The sequence below is a fragment of the Ascidia mentula genome, chromosome 6 (genome assembly GCF_947561715.1).
Source record: "Ascidia mentula chromosome 6, kaAscMent1.1, whole genome shotgun sequence".
In the NCBI taxonomy this organism is placed as follows: domain Eukaryota; kingdom Metazoa; phylum Chordata; class Ascidiacea; order Phlebobranchia; family Ascidiidae; genus Ascidia; species Ascidia mentula.
Genome location: NC_138571.1, coordinates 5,791,229 through 5,806,991, shown reverse-complemented (window position 1 = coordinate 5,806,991; position 15,763 = coordinate 5,791,229). Strand labels below are relative to the sequence as shown.

Here is a 15,763-nt window from a genome sequence, read left to right as displayed (position 1 = left end):
AGTTGCCATGCAAACCAAAGACGCTGCAAAGGTTGCAAAGGAAACCGTTTATGGAACACGGGGATCGCTGCATAAAGTTCGGGATGCAAAGAAAACTGCTGTTACGTCACCAAGTACGGTTGTTCAAGGTCAGTTCAAGAAGAAGATTTCTTGCTACCGCTGCGAAATGAGCAAGTTGCGAGGTCGATACAGCTTTACGAAAATTGATTTAGCTGACACCTATAATTGGTACAACCTCCGCTCCAGGCTACTTCCAAACGATAATGGACGACCTTACAAAAGATTTGCAAGGTGTAACCGTCTATCTGGATGATCTTTTGGTCAGCGGATCAACAGCCGAAGAACATATTTACAATCTTCGGCAACTTCTCCAAAGGCTCAACGACAAAGGTTTACGCTGTCGTATAGAGAAATGCAAATTTGCATTAGCACAAGTGGAATACTTGGGGCACATTCTGTCCAACGAAGGCATTTCCAAAGATTCAAAATTGGATGCGGTTGTCAACATGTCACCACTGGAAGATGTGCCAAGTCTACGTTCATTTCTTGGTTCAGCGCAGTTCTACAGCAAGTTCCTGCCATCGCAATTTGCAAATGTTTCGGAACCTTTGTATCAACTAACCAGGTCAAATGTTGCGTGGAAATGGGGCAGGAACGAAGATGCTGCATTTTGCAAATTGAAGGAATGGTTGTCAGCGGACACAGTTCTGACTCATTTCGACCCTTCATTACCTGTTGGAATTTCCTGCGATGCAGCAAACGTTGGAATTGGAGCAGTTCTGTTTCACCGCTATCCGGATGGAAGCGAGAGGCCAATTACAAACGTGTCAATTGACCAAAAGCCAGCGCAACTACAGCCAAATTCAGAAAGAGGCTCTTGCAATAATCTTCGCGCTGAAGAAGTTTTACCGGTATCTTTTTGACAGGAAATTTGTGAGCCACTGATAGCTCTGTTTGGTCCCACTAAAGCGACACCTGCTTTAGCAGCTAACCGTCTAGCAAGGTGGGCACTTTTTGTGAGTCAATTTCAATACGAGATGAAATACAGGAAGAAATCGGAACATCAGAATGCCGATGCACTTAGTCGTTTACCGGTTGGGGAAGATGCAGACTTTGACAGAGAGGAAAGTGCACAGGACACCGAAACAGTTTGTGGAGTCTGAGTTTACAAGTGCATCCCACCGATTCGGCATCACTCCGAAAGGAAAGTGGAAAAGATACAGTCTTATCCAAGGTCATACGCTTTACAAGAGAGGGTTGGCCATCTTATTTGGCAAACAGTGACGCAGTTGCCAAGTTTCGCAAAGTAGCGGATTCGTTGAGTACAAGTTACGGATGTCTACTATATGGTTCGCGGTTTGTCATTCCGGAATCACTTCGTTCTACTGTCCTGCTGATCTTACATACTGGACATTTTGGGATCTAACGAATGAAGCAGCTGGCGAGGACCGCAGTTTACTGGCCGAATATCGATGATGACATTACAGTTCTTTGTCACAAGTGCCAAACTTGTGCCGAACACCAAAACGTTCCGTCAAAGGCATCAGTGCATACATGGATGATGCCAGAAAAGCCATGGAGTTGATTACATATCGATCACGCAGTTAACTTTCTGGGAAGTAACTGGCTTCTTATGATCGATGCATATTCAAAGTACCCTTGCGTACATCAAACGCAGTCTATGTCATCAAGAACAACCATGGAATTGCTGGAAAGAGATTTTGCTCATTTCGGCTACCCACACACTATTGTGTCGGATAATGCACAAGCATTTATAACTGCTGACTTTCAGGAATTTGGAAGCCAAGGGGCATCGCACATTTGACAGGAGCACCGTATTTCCCTGCAACCAATGGCGCTGCGAAAAGATTGGTTCAAACGTTTAACAAGGCAATGAAGAAGTCTTCCAAACCCCCCAAAGAAGCATTGCAGGAGTTTCTATTGCAGTACAGGCGTACTCCCAACGCTGGTGGATTTTCACCAAGTGAACTCCTTGACGGCAGACAAATCCGAGCAAAAATTGATACTCTGTTACCTTCACCAGCACACGTGACGCAACGTAATCAACTAAAGCCGACACGAAAATCCGAAGATAAAATTTTTTTTAAAGCTGGACATCCATGATATGCTTTATACATGGGCCCAAGAAACAGCAAGGATGGACGCTTGGTTCCTGACATAATCATTAAATGTTTTGGCAGTCGAATGTTTCATGTGAAAGTGTTTCCTTGAGGTCCAATCTGGCGACGTCACATTGACCAGTTACGCGTTCGATACGTTTCTAACCAAGATTTGGAACCGTTGGAAGAAGGAAGATTTCTGCATCCTCCGTCTTCAGAAATAGACGTTCCAACCATTCCCAGCACTCCTGCGTTCGGTGCCAGCAATCCACAAAGTGGCAAGCGATCGCGCAATCTGTGGTGGGGAGGTGTTGAGGTCACGCCTCATTACATTCGGCGGCAACAATGCGCTTGCATGTCACAGTAGGGTGATGCGTTGAATGTGCCGCAGTCCTTTCAGCGTGATTATTATTTGTGTGCGTGTTACCTTAAAAATGCATATACTTCCCTATAAATGCGTGTGTACTTGGTTTGTTTTCCATTCTATGATTTGCAACTATACGAACAAATACTAAGAAACACAACAATTGTCAAAACAGAATTGAATTTTTTTTAGTAATTCAAATTGTGAGGCCTTGTTAAAAAAACTTATGGGTGTATTTGCTTTCAAAAAAATTTTCCAGTAGCTTTAATTGCATTTGTATAAATGATCTACTTGATTTCTATCCTCTTAGTGTCTACCATATTGGGGGTGATTGTTTGTTTGCTCTGAAGCATAGTGTTGGCCTGTAATAACTAGAAAATACTTTTATATGACCGGCTAGTTTTGTGCAACTGTTTATTATATTGCAGGAGTTGAATGATTTCATGTAAAGAATGTGTAGTATTGTTCATATTCAAAGTTTTGATGAAAGCGATGACACCCTTCCTGTTGATCACGACGGGTCTGGTGTACTTTTAGCACCACACCTAATATCTCAGCTATCCCTAGAACTACAAACCTGAAACTTCACACGAATGTTAAATGACACATTACGAGTTACCATGCCAAGAATTACGTCATCTCCTATGACGTAACGAAATTTACAAGACTTCGAAGTTTTCCTCTCTATACGCGCTACGCCCGTCAACGAACTGGAATAGCATACTCCGCAAAGTACAACATCCACAAAACAAAAATGTGGTTGAATGAAAATTTAAAAGTCTCACAAGTAACCTGCATTGCGTCGTGTAACTTTTACTATTTCTTAAATGCCTTCTTAAACAAACACGCCAAAGTAGACTGTGGTTATTACGAAAAAAAAACACAACAAACAACATATACTCTTTTTACCACGACAAATTGTCAGGATCATAGAGCAAAAAACCACTGGTCCAATAGAGTCCATCGTGGCATCACCAGAAAGGTCTAATCCTCTACTTTACAACAAAGTTAAGTTTCAAGATGTATTTCGATTACGCGACACCTAGTGTCGTTTAGAACAAGGACGATTTACGAAACATTGTGACGTCACAAGCAAACTACTTACCAAATCAAAATTTGCATCGATCGAAAAACATGTCGTTTGTAACAAAGCGTACCAAATTTCAGCTTGCAGCAACCTTTACTTTTGAGTTGGGAGTCCATCAAATACCCCCACCTAATTCGCTCGTATACACGCAAATAGGCCGAAACCGACCATGTGTACTTTTAGCACCACATATTCGATGGGTCGTAGCGTGAAAAGTAGGGACCCCATAGGGTCGGTTGATGCATCGTGTGGAAGGTCTATCCTTCTACTTTGCCGTCCACTGAAATTCAAGTACCTACTGTGTTTGTGCGACGCCTAGTGTCGTTCAGAACAAGGACAATATAGCGTTCTTTTAATATGCCATTAAAGCGCTCCACGCCTGCCGCTTTCGTTTCCTGATTGTACGTAGTGAAAAAAAAATATGTTTGGAAAGCCACTTTTGAAAGACACTGTTTACAAACTCGCGACCCGCGTCTGTTTGCAGTTGATCCGGTCGTCGCCCGCTCGCAAGAATCACACGACCCACGGCACACACTACATTAGAACCGGTTTTTCGCTTAATGCAAACCACCCAAGCGTATTTAGAGAATACATCGATAATCGTTACTAAATTTCGCACACCACGATTTTTACGAGCAAGTTTCTGTACGAACAGTTTGTTGCTGATGCTGCCAGGCATATTACTTGGTAATGTAAGGCTCTCCTGACTATTTATCGCCGTGTTATGCGTTGTACTTCATTTGTCCTGATGAAGGTTAGTTGAATAACGACCGAAACGTCGTCCGAACTAGTTTTTCTTTTTTTTCCATTCATTATTATCATGTATATACCATAACCCCTATCCTTAAAAAGTATTGTGTAGGTTTTTTTTATCATTGGAAAAGTATTGTCAAATGTAGTCCAAGTTAAGCCAAAAACTGCTGTGACGTAATTTGAAGTTTAAAGTTTTTCAATCGGTCAAATAAAGCCTTAAGTTGGAATCTTTCAACAAAACTAGAATAAAAAGTTAGTAGAAGTTAATGAATTTCAGTGTCCTGCATGGTGATTTTTTAACTAAAAACGCTACATTAACATACACAACAAAACCGAAATCGGTATTTCTAATTATTATTTTTATGCTGCATGGGAGCTAAAATGCCTGAAGTTTAGTTGCAGACAATTCATTATTCTACCAATGTTAACTCACATTTTTCCTGTATTTCTGATTGTAAGTTGGGTTGTTGTGGTGTTGTATGTTGAACAACGTTGAACTGTTGTGGTGATGTATGTTGAACAACGTTGACCTGTTGTGGTGTTGTATGTTGAACAAATTTGACTTGTTGTTTGATCGTAACTTGTCCGGTATAGACTGGTCCAGTTGTATGGATGGTTTGGTCGCCAAGAACAGAGCCTTCTCCTTGGATATTCTGCACATGTTGTGGTTTAGTGTAAGAAAATCTTCATCAACTGTGTTTAGCGGAAAATTTATGAAATTGTGTAAGCTGCCGATAGATTCGACCTTAAAGGTCTCATCAGTGCAGCTAGTGTGACTTTTAGACGACTTTGCTGACCAAAGAAATTCATAAAAGTGAAGTAAATATAAAGAAAAGCTTGTGTTTCTTTACAAAATGAACGTTGCTTGGTATTTCTGCACATGTTGCGGTGTAAAATTTAAAACTGGTTGCATTGGTCAAAATTATGCGTGGAATGTGTCAGTTGCGTTGCTGATATTACAAAGCACATCTGTCGACAAGTTACACTAAACTCGGGCAATCAATTTTGTAAAAACAAAACATTCAAGTTTATTCGGATTTAAAACATTTAGTCATCCTAATTCGCCAAGTAGTCCTTGAAAATTACAGCAGGCCTGACAACGGATACAACACGAGTAAAACCAGACTTACAATTTCACGTTCTCCATATGTTCCTACAAAATCAACTACGTTATGTTGGCTGGTCATTGGTAGAACATCCAACATTTGTTCAGGGATTTCTACACATTTAGGAGCAGTTTGATTCACATTTTCGTCTGTATCACGCGATTCCTGACTAGAGCTATGTTGTGATGAGTCATCCGTCGCTTGTGATGACTAAGCAGAATAACACAATACAACATTGTGGTAAAGTTATATTTTCTAATTGCAATCTCCACATTATAACTTACCACTATACGTTGTGCAGATGTCTCAGGAACATCAACTACGTCATGTTGACTGGGCCTTGGGAGAACATCCAACATTTGTGAGAGATCATCCACATCTCTTGAACTCCCAGCTTGAATGATATATGAATGTTTTAGTGTTGAATCAAGCAAGTGTAATTTAAACACATCAAACTGTTTTGTGAGTGTGTCTGAAGGCTACAGAACTTAGCAAAGGAAATGAATTCAAAACATGCAAATATAAATTTTGCAAATTGAAGTTCATACAGGCAAAAGGTCAAGTGTAATGGCCACCGATAAACAGGCGCCCATAAGATGGTGATTCCTCACCGAGTCTCACCATCTAACATAGGATCGCAGCCGGTTGCACTTGGGAGATTGGGGCCAATGGGTTGCGACCGGCCGCGTTGGACGTTAGCATTTATTACTTCAACACGTCTTTAATGAGCTCACAAGACTAAATTATACGCTACCTTGTTGTTGAGGTGGTGAAAATGACATGTTTGGCTGCAAAGATTTGATTCAAATTGATTTTTTTCTGAAACAAAATAGAATAAATGTCTGTCGTAATACAAATGTTTCAACAACGGACAAAGTTGTGAAAAAAGTTTAAAATTTTTATACTTACCAATGGAACAGAACATTTTCACTCACATAAATCATTTACATAAAGAAAAGCAAAGTTTGCCTTTAGGCGACAGTGAAAAATAGAATTTAATCATCAAGACATAGAGAGACGATAGGTTTGTATATCTACAATTACCTTTTCCGGAATAAAAACACGTTTTTGTCAAAACTTGGTCGCAATGACCTGTATTCGCCTGTTTAATTTCAATGCATGACTTACGTTACAACTGGGCTTGGTCAGGTTTTCAACATTACTTGATCCACGTTCAATTCACTTTCGACCATACAACAAATAATATCCTTCACTATAATAAAACCTAATTCCTAAACCTACAGGTTTCATTGCACGAAGTCTATTATACAACATTAAAAAGTAAGCTCGATTAATTAGGCAACAAAAACGAATTTTTGCAACAACAAAGTTTCAATTTCTTGCTGACTCTACCAGGCATAACATTGAATAAATTCAAAGCTCTTCTGGCAGAACTTATTTATTCGGTCGATGCTTTGAACTTGTTTGAATAAAAGTTTCCGTTGACAATTCAAACATTTACTGACATCCTGAAACCAACCCAAGTATTTAGATGTCTTTGAACGTGACACATTTATGATAGTAATTATCAATTCCTTGCTTCCACAACAACAAACTTCCGTAAAAGAACATTCACCCAAACACGTCACGCTTCAGTGAACAACTTGTTCTTTCTGGAGAGAGAGGTTGGTGGAAAAGTTGGTCTGACATTTGGCAAGCTGAAGTTCTCGGTAAACACTGATATCGACCGCGACAAATGTAAACGCTTCGTGTTTGTCTCACTCAAACCAGAGAAGCTAAAACCTCTATAAAATCATCTTTCCCAGTTTTGCCATGAAAATGTTCTGGTAACAGAACAAACAACAAGTCGACTTTATGACGGGACAATAGCATTTTATTACCCTTTATCAATGGAACATCGATGCTCGTTCGTCAGTAAACTAACCTGGCAACAGAACATACAACCAGGGTGTCGATTTATGCCTTTTTTGCCATTCTAAGTGTTTGAAACGCGACGCCACTGTTCGACACGGGCGGCGTGAATAAATATGTGAAGTTACCGATATGCAGTACCACGAACAGACCAACGTTATTTTTATCTACCAAAGTCCATAAATTTAATTTCTAATTCAGCTTACTTAATTCAGCTCAACTTATCGGTTATGCCAATCTTGCAACATTCACATCGATCTTACTAGTTTTCTTTTTTCAAAAATTGGACTGTAACGATTTTCCTATTGGCATGTATTTGTCAAGTTGGCAAAATGGTTTGGAGATTTGGTGCCAGTATAAGTCGTTTAATTTCAAAACGCAAATAATTTTGTTGTGAGAAATTTTTATTTCGAGTCTCTAGCAAAGAAAAGCTTTGAACTGAACGGTTGCGTAGTGTCAAAAACTTAATGGCACATCGTTTGCGATCCCCACCCAAAATAAATTTGTCTGTTTAGATGGCTAAATAAACGCTACTGCAATAAATTGTTGGACAATATCCATGCAGAAACCTGTCAGCACTCACTTTTAACTTTTTTAACGTTCAGTGAATAATCGCGTTGAACCATCAACTAACCATTGTTTCAAAACATGGATCATTGTTACGATACAAGTACCATTTTTCGTTCAATCGGACCTAACAAAAAGACATACCAGCCAACAAAGAGCAAGGTTTTTAATTGTTTTGTCGTTATTTTAACGTGTATTCTAAACTTATGTAAGTACAAGAAACCTGTAATCGAAGTAAGTCTGGTCGTTCCCATGCGTTAGTTACCAGATACGACATTTTTACTATTCGACACGCACGACAATTCATGTCAAGATGTTCGACACGCAGAAAAAAACGACGCCCTGCAAACAACAAGTCGGGTTTATGACGGGACAATAGCAGTTTATTACTTTTATCAATGGAACATCGATGCTCGTCCAACATACGCAAGTGGTAGTTAACACCATACAAGGGCATGGAACGAATGATGGCAAACATTCATGTTTGTCGCCAGGCGAGCGTTCGATCAGGTACGAGTAATTTCAGCCAAATAGTGAAAGTAGTTTGAAGGCAGTTTCCCATCTTAACTTGGTGATTAAATGAAATCATCCAACGTAAGCCCGATCTCTTGGGATGTGGATATTTATAACAACACAGAGTTATTTTCAGTAAAGTTTGCATGCATCATATCTTAACGTTGTTCCACAAAACTCAACATACAGCAATATATTTTTAAACATGGTCCCAAACCCAGTGATTTTTTTTGTTTTTTTCACAGCGGTTATTTGCAGTCGGTCAAAAAGTGGCAACTACCAGAACTCGACAACCGCCTATCAGATATGAATTTGAAGATTGTGATTTGTGTGTAGAGAGGAGTGTTGCATATTGGTGTTTATTCATGCATATAATTCGTTTCTCATCACGTGTGTTTACCGAACTGTGACGATCTGTTTATAAGCGCTTACTTTGCGGAGCTGAAAACTAAACACTCACTTTGCAGCAATACAGAATCACCTACTGTGAGAGAAGAAGGGAAGAAGATTTAGGTGAAAGTTCACCGCACAGTGGGACGATGTGGTTGGCGTCAAGCACGGCATCTGATGCGAACCGTTTCTACTCATGAGCGACATCTAGCGTCTTAGGTCAAACATTAAGTCGTTTACTATCAACAAGAGGGAATCACCTACTGTGTCTGGAGAGGAGAAAGAAAGGATATTCAGGTGAAAGTTCACCGCACAGTGGGACGATGTGGTTGGCGTCCAACATCGACATTACAACACAAGCAAATGCAATTCATTATATAGTGGCACTGGTCAAAGGGACCCGCAAGGCATGTCAGGGCGGACCAACAAGTTACAAGAGTTTAGAGTCGAGGTTTTTGATTAAAAGTTAGGGCGGTCGTTTGTAATTATTTTTGCACACGTTTGTTTTGTGCCTTTGTATGCAGGAACCAGGTCTCGAATATAAACACTTCCAATATTACATTCTTCATATTAATATTACACTATGTTCGTTACAAGGATTTGTAAGGAGCATATCTCATATGTGTGTTGTCACCTGGTGATAAACGTTGTTCAGTTAACGCCAAACAGCGAAGTTTCTTTGCTAAAAATAGTTTCGCATAAGAAAGGGTAAAAGGGCGCTAGTTCTATAACAAAACATTTTTAATGTCCCATGCTGTCTGTTATATTTTTCTTACAGTATTGGAACAAAAATCTTTTACTTTAAATAAAAAAATTAAATTGATACGTATTATGTTTTTATCGTGTCGCAGTGCTTAGCTAGCTAGCTAGATCGACAAAAACACAATTGCTTTGTGGTATGAAACCTATTTACAGTTTGATAGGCGTAAGGCACAAGTCCGTTACTAAAAGGAGTAGTGATAGAAAAAAGGTTAAGAACCACTGCACTAGAGCGAGTAATTTTTGTCCTTATTGGAGTTGGGGTTTAGCCTGGGGTTGCTATGGCAACTGATGGCACATTTGCACAAAACATACAACAAGACAGGAGTTACTACAAAAACTCATTTTTAATTCCAGGAAAAACGAATTAAAAAAGACATTTTTGTGAAAGTTGAGACTTTTTGCCGACAGTAACATTGACAACGAATGATTCGTAAACTTATTTTCATATTCGTATGTTTACGAATGATTCGTAAACTTATACCACTGCAATCAAGTTGCACATAGATGTCATTTGAGCAAAATTAATTTTTACTTCAATTAATTTACATAATGTTGCGAGACTCAAAGTTTTGACGGCCATTAAATTAGATTTGTAAAGTTTCCATGATACCGTATTTACTCGATTGTAAGCCGCGGCTTATAAAGTTTTTTAGCCTACCGTTTGTGCGGCTTACAATCGAGGTCGGCTTATATTCGAGGGCGGCTTATATTATTTAATGTCACGCCGATATTTTGTCTGCGCTCTGTTTTTTAATGAAATTTACCATCAACTCGCCCCATCGTACCAAAATGTTTTACCTCCCAAGGTTGTCAGCGTATCTGACAATTTTAAACGACAAATTTGTTGACAATTATTGTTGTAGGGCACCTAAGTTTGTCTTTAACATTAACGTGCGGCTTACATTCGAGGGCGGCTTATATTAATATTTGAACACCTTCACGCGCGGCTTACAATCGAGGGCGGATTACATTCGAGGGCGGCTTACAATCGAGTAAATACGGTATTTAAATCTACAGATTTCTGTTGAGCAAGACACGAGTTTTCAGGTTTTCACATGTTATTAACTGTGATCACTCAACCGGATCCAACCACAAAAAAATATAGACATCGTATATCTCGTTGCAGGTTGATAAAAAAAATAGTTGTCAAAAAACAGCAAAATTTATTAATCCTTCTGATTATTCTTGTCGTTTATTTAAATTGTGAAGTTGTCACGCTTCACCAGTTACGCGGGAGCAAACCGCTAAATAACTCACGTGGGTTTGTTGGTGCTTTATTGTATAAAGTCGGATATTCTTGACATTCACATGTGAAAGTTTTACAAACATGCAAATTTTCTTGATTTATTACAACCTGGTATTAAAAATATTGTTTATTGCACGCTGGTTTCTCATACAAATGGTTGCTTGCTTTGTTTGTGAAGTCATTTTCACGAAAATATAATTTAATAAATATCATGCTAAATGTGTACAAAACAGACACAAAGTTTCGTTACTAACAACAATCGAGCTAACGTTGGTGTAAATGTAAATAAGTCCAGTCTGTTTTATCAGGCAAACCTAACAATTGTCAGTCAAGTGAAATGCTATTGTAAGTTTGCTGCGGAAACATGGTGGAAAAATCCGATGAGACCAAGACAAACATTAATAGTTCACAATCTTCCTCAATGACAGAAAATTTCCTGTCCAGCAAAGCTGTCTTTTACGATAAAATAGTCTTTTTCGCTACACAATTGTTTATGTTTAAACGTATTTGTCACTTTTTTCCCCGAGGCATTATACAGCAGTCCAGAAAATAATTTGTTATTGAAGCTGCTATGCATATACTTTATATTTATTTTTTAATCATATTTCTTCATTTCCCTTTTGCAAATCTATTTACTTCTATCAACTATGGCAAATATTTACCAATCTTTCTACCTTGGTGCCCATACGTTCGTAAATTGAAAAAAAAATATATCGGTTCCTCAACTCGGCTTAACGTCCACCTTTGTCATTATGACGTTATTTTAAACTTAGTTGTGCATTAAATTTGCTTATCTTTGGTGGTTTGGTAACTTTGGGGACTGTAAATTGAAAGTTAATTCTCTTACACAAGGCATATTAAAACACATGGAGAGGAAGTCTTTCAGCTGCGTGAATTGAGGCATACGAAGAAAGACTATATGTCAAGTTATAGTGAAAATGTTTGAGATGTAAGATTGTTTTTTTAATTTTGCCAGCCCCGTACTAGACATTCTCATTGAACTAGCGACACCAATCTATGCTGATAAGTACTCAATAATGTAAAATTTATGAAGTTTCAGATTAATGTCAGCTGATTAAATTACAACAAAAAATCAATTTCGCCTGCGCGGGCCTAATTAGTTTGTGCAAAGCCACCATGAATGCTTGGGGGACCAAGTGCTTAAACTAACACATTAAGAGAAGGAATCAAAATGTCAAGCAAAATTATTTTATGTGCAAAAGAGCCATACTAGTCAATGAGAACTGAGGTGTACACACTGTTTCGACTTGTACGGTCTGTGCAGCTAGTGACCGTGCCATAGGATTGCTTGTAGACTAGAAGACACAGAGAATTTTGCAGAAACTAATGCTGCTTATGGTAACTTACATGAGCGAAATTGATTTTTCAAAATAAAATCTGCTGACGTAAATCAGAGGCTTGTTGTATCATTATATACACGAACTAAAGTAATTTGCTGTCGCAGATAAATAAACAATGCCAAACCGAGGACTAGATCCCTCCACAGCTATTAAACAAGTCCTTTATTCTGGTTATGAGAGATTAGTGCCAGAATGCGTGATGATAGGGGTTGAAATTTGAAAGTGTCATTGGCAAATCCCCCCAATAAATACACCGCAACTTGATGTTAAAAACAGCGAAGCTGGGCGGGAAAACCGACACCTTAGCAACACTGTATACCAACTCCGCGAATGCTGGAATACGAGGTCAAATTCTTATCAAAGCAGTTTCCAGCTGTGAGTTGTCCCACATGCAGCTTTGTTACGCATTTCTACTCCCTCAAAACAATTGATCGTACTTCAAGGCGGTTAACATCACAAGACTGCAGTTTAAACCGAATCACGCTGCAGCATGAAACTATGTAAAAGTTGTGCATGGAACTCTGTGTACGAAATGAGGCGAGCAACAGATTGGGTTACGAGCATACGGAGGTTTGAAAGTTTATTTATGTGGTCTTACGCAAATGTGTGAGAAAGCGCAATACAACAAATCTCATTTGTTCGACATCAATATGCAGAACACTTAATTGTATTTGTGTTTGTGATAGTTAAAGTTAATCGTCACAGGATCAGCTATTGGTTCAATGGTTGCAGAAAATGTTGTTATTTCGTTGTTTCAGACTAGTAAGACACGACCACCTAAAACTGCCGCACTCAGCACATCATATTGTGGTTGTAATGTTTGAAACATTAACTTTTAATCTCGTATGAGTCGCAAATGGTTGAAATTATTAAGACTTTGCAGGAAAGAGTAAGTAATTACACCGGCTCACAAAGTTTATTCCTAACTTGATCCAGATATTAGCCTATGTGACATTGAAATCTGTGTGAATGTTAACTCTATTATTTAGTGTAGTACTTCAATTTAAATATATAACTAAACACAACAGGTGGTTGCCCTATTCGCACCTAACTCTTAAAATGCACTAGGATATCAATTTTACACAGACTTGTATGTGGATCAAGTTTCAAAAAAACTTTACGACTCGGTGTAGTAGTAATTTCCATTAGATTATGTTGCGAACATGTAGAGGTTTGAGAGTTTATTCTTTAAATGATTCAGCAAAGACGTTTTACCTCAGAGCAGCTTAATGCGCATCAACAAGGTGTTAAGTAAAAGGGTTTTTGTCACCCAATCCTACACCAATGTATCTGTATGACAATTCTTGTACGGAATTGCTCATCGTATTTATTAAGATAGTTAGTGGTAATGGCTATACAGAAATATTTGTTTATTGTTGAAATGATAACTGGGTGTCATTATTTACAACGGTCGCAGACAAAAGACATTATGCGGAGGTATATTCAGAATTGAATAATTATCCAGAGTTGAAATCACTTGTCCAAGTCAAGAAAGAAATTGTGTGTAACAGCTGTTTGATACAAAAACATTTTGAATACCAAAATAAAACATTTTAACTCTTACAAAAAAAATCATTGCAACACTCGACATTGCAACTTCTGGGGGAAACAAAATAAGTTTATGGTGAAATTGGATTGATTAAATTATATTTTCATGGCAAGATATTTATTTTACCTAAATTAATATTTGTTTTTCCGTTGTGTTCATGAAAATTTTGTTTTTTTGAAGAGTTTCCGTTGTGTTCATGAAAATTTTGTTTTTTTGAAGAGTTTTAACGAATTAAAATATCTGAGGTGTAACAAGAAACGAAATCCCCAGCAGATAAGAAAAACTCTTTCTCATATTTGGAAAAAGCCTGATAGCTGAGAAGCACTGATGAACCACTCATACATTTAGAATAGAGGTGGCCTAAACAATTGCTCTAACGAAGTTTTCAGAATGAAGCCATACAAATGCACGTTATGTTCTAAATCATTCACTCGGAAAGCATATCTAAGAACACACGCTAGAAGTCACACTGGAGAGAAACCTTTCAGATGCAAAATTTGCGAAAAATGTTTTGAAACTCGCTCAACAGTGAAAATACATCAACGAATTCATACTGGAGAGAAACCATTCAAGTGCAAGATTTGTGATCATGCTTTCAGTCAATTAGGCCATCGAACGGCACACGAACGAATTCATATCGGAGAAAAACCATTTAATTGTAAGATTTGTGATCAAGCTTTCAGTCAATCAAGCTCTCGAACGAGACATGAACGAATTCACACCGGAGAGAATCCTTACAGATGCGAAATTTGCGAAAAATGTTTCAAAACTCACCAAGAATTGAAAATTCATCAACGAATTCACACCGGAGAGAAACCATTTAAGTGTAAGGTTTGTGATCAAGCGTTCAGTCAATCAAGCCATCGAACAACACACGAACGAATTCATTCTGGAGAGAAACCTTTTAGATGCGAAATTTGCGAAAAATGTTTCAAACGTCGTCAGGATATGAAAATCCATCAACGAATTCATACTGGGGAGAAACCATTCAAGTGTAAGATTTGTGATAAAGCTTTCAGCCAATTAAGCCATCGAACGGCACACGAAAGAATTCATACTGGAGAGAAACCTTTTAGATGCGAAATTTGCGAAAAATGTTTTAAATTTCGTCAAGAATTGAAAACCCATCAACGAATTCATACAGGAGAGAAACCATTTAAGTGTAAGATTTGTGATCAAGCTTTCAGTACATCAAGCTGTCGAACGAGGCACGAAAGAATTCATACTGGAGAGAAACCGTTTAGATGCGAAATTTGCGAAAAATGTTTTAAAATTCGTCAAGATTTGAAAATCCATCAACGAATTCATACTGGAGAGAAACCATTTAAGTGTAAGACTTGTGATAAAGCTTTCAGCCAATCAAGCCATCGAACGGTACACGAACGAATTCATACTGGAGGGAAACCTTACAAAAGCATTCAGCAAGTATTCTAATTTAAATTCACACGTAACAAAATTTCACCATGAAATGTGAATCCACATGGAAATTCATACTGGACATATGTCGCGTCTAACATCTGTCTGTAAGCTTTCTTCAGTTTCGTCTCTTACATAAATCACCGTAGAAATTTGTTTTTGAGTGGATTTATTTTAGATTCCGAAATGGTGGCAGTCAACAAAGACCAACTCAAGTTATAACGAAGATATCATTCAAAAATATATTTTTTTAAATTAAATACGAATGAATTTTTGAGTTTCAATGCAAACCATAGCAAAGAATAAATATAACCATACAAGTGTTGGTTTCTCATATTTTGACGTATATTTCTTATTTGCATACGGTAGAAATATATGAGTATTGTCAATTTGATACTAAAGCTGCCAGAAATACTGAGAATTAGAAGATGATTTTCCTTTGTTAATGAACATTAATTTCTGAAAATGAGTCGCAAATATTGCAAGGGAATTGAAGAGAGATTTTGGCTTTATCTAATATAGAGCAATTTTTAAACTAAAACGGTAGAAGATGCAAAACATGAGCAACCTTTGTAATGGTATGATCAAAACAAGCAACATTTTTTAACACTTGTTTATTGTTAGTGGAGGCATGCTTACATTCAAATAAAAAATTAA

General features: G+C 37.9%; 1 protein-coding gene across 1 annotated transcript; it reads left to right on the top strand.

The window, feature by feature from the left end:
• The first annotated feature begins 14,080 nt into the window (after positions 1-14,080).
• LOC145907008 (uncharacterized) lies at positions 14,081-15,124 on the top strand. Its single transcript, XM_082994449.1, has one exon. The coding sequence runs from the start codon at positions 14,081-14,083 to the stop codon at positions 15,122-15,124; it is 1,044 nt and encodes a 347-aa protein (XP_082850575.1).
• The last annotated feature ends 639 nt before the right edge of the window (positions 15,125-15,763 follow it).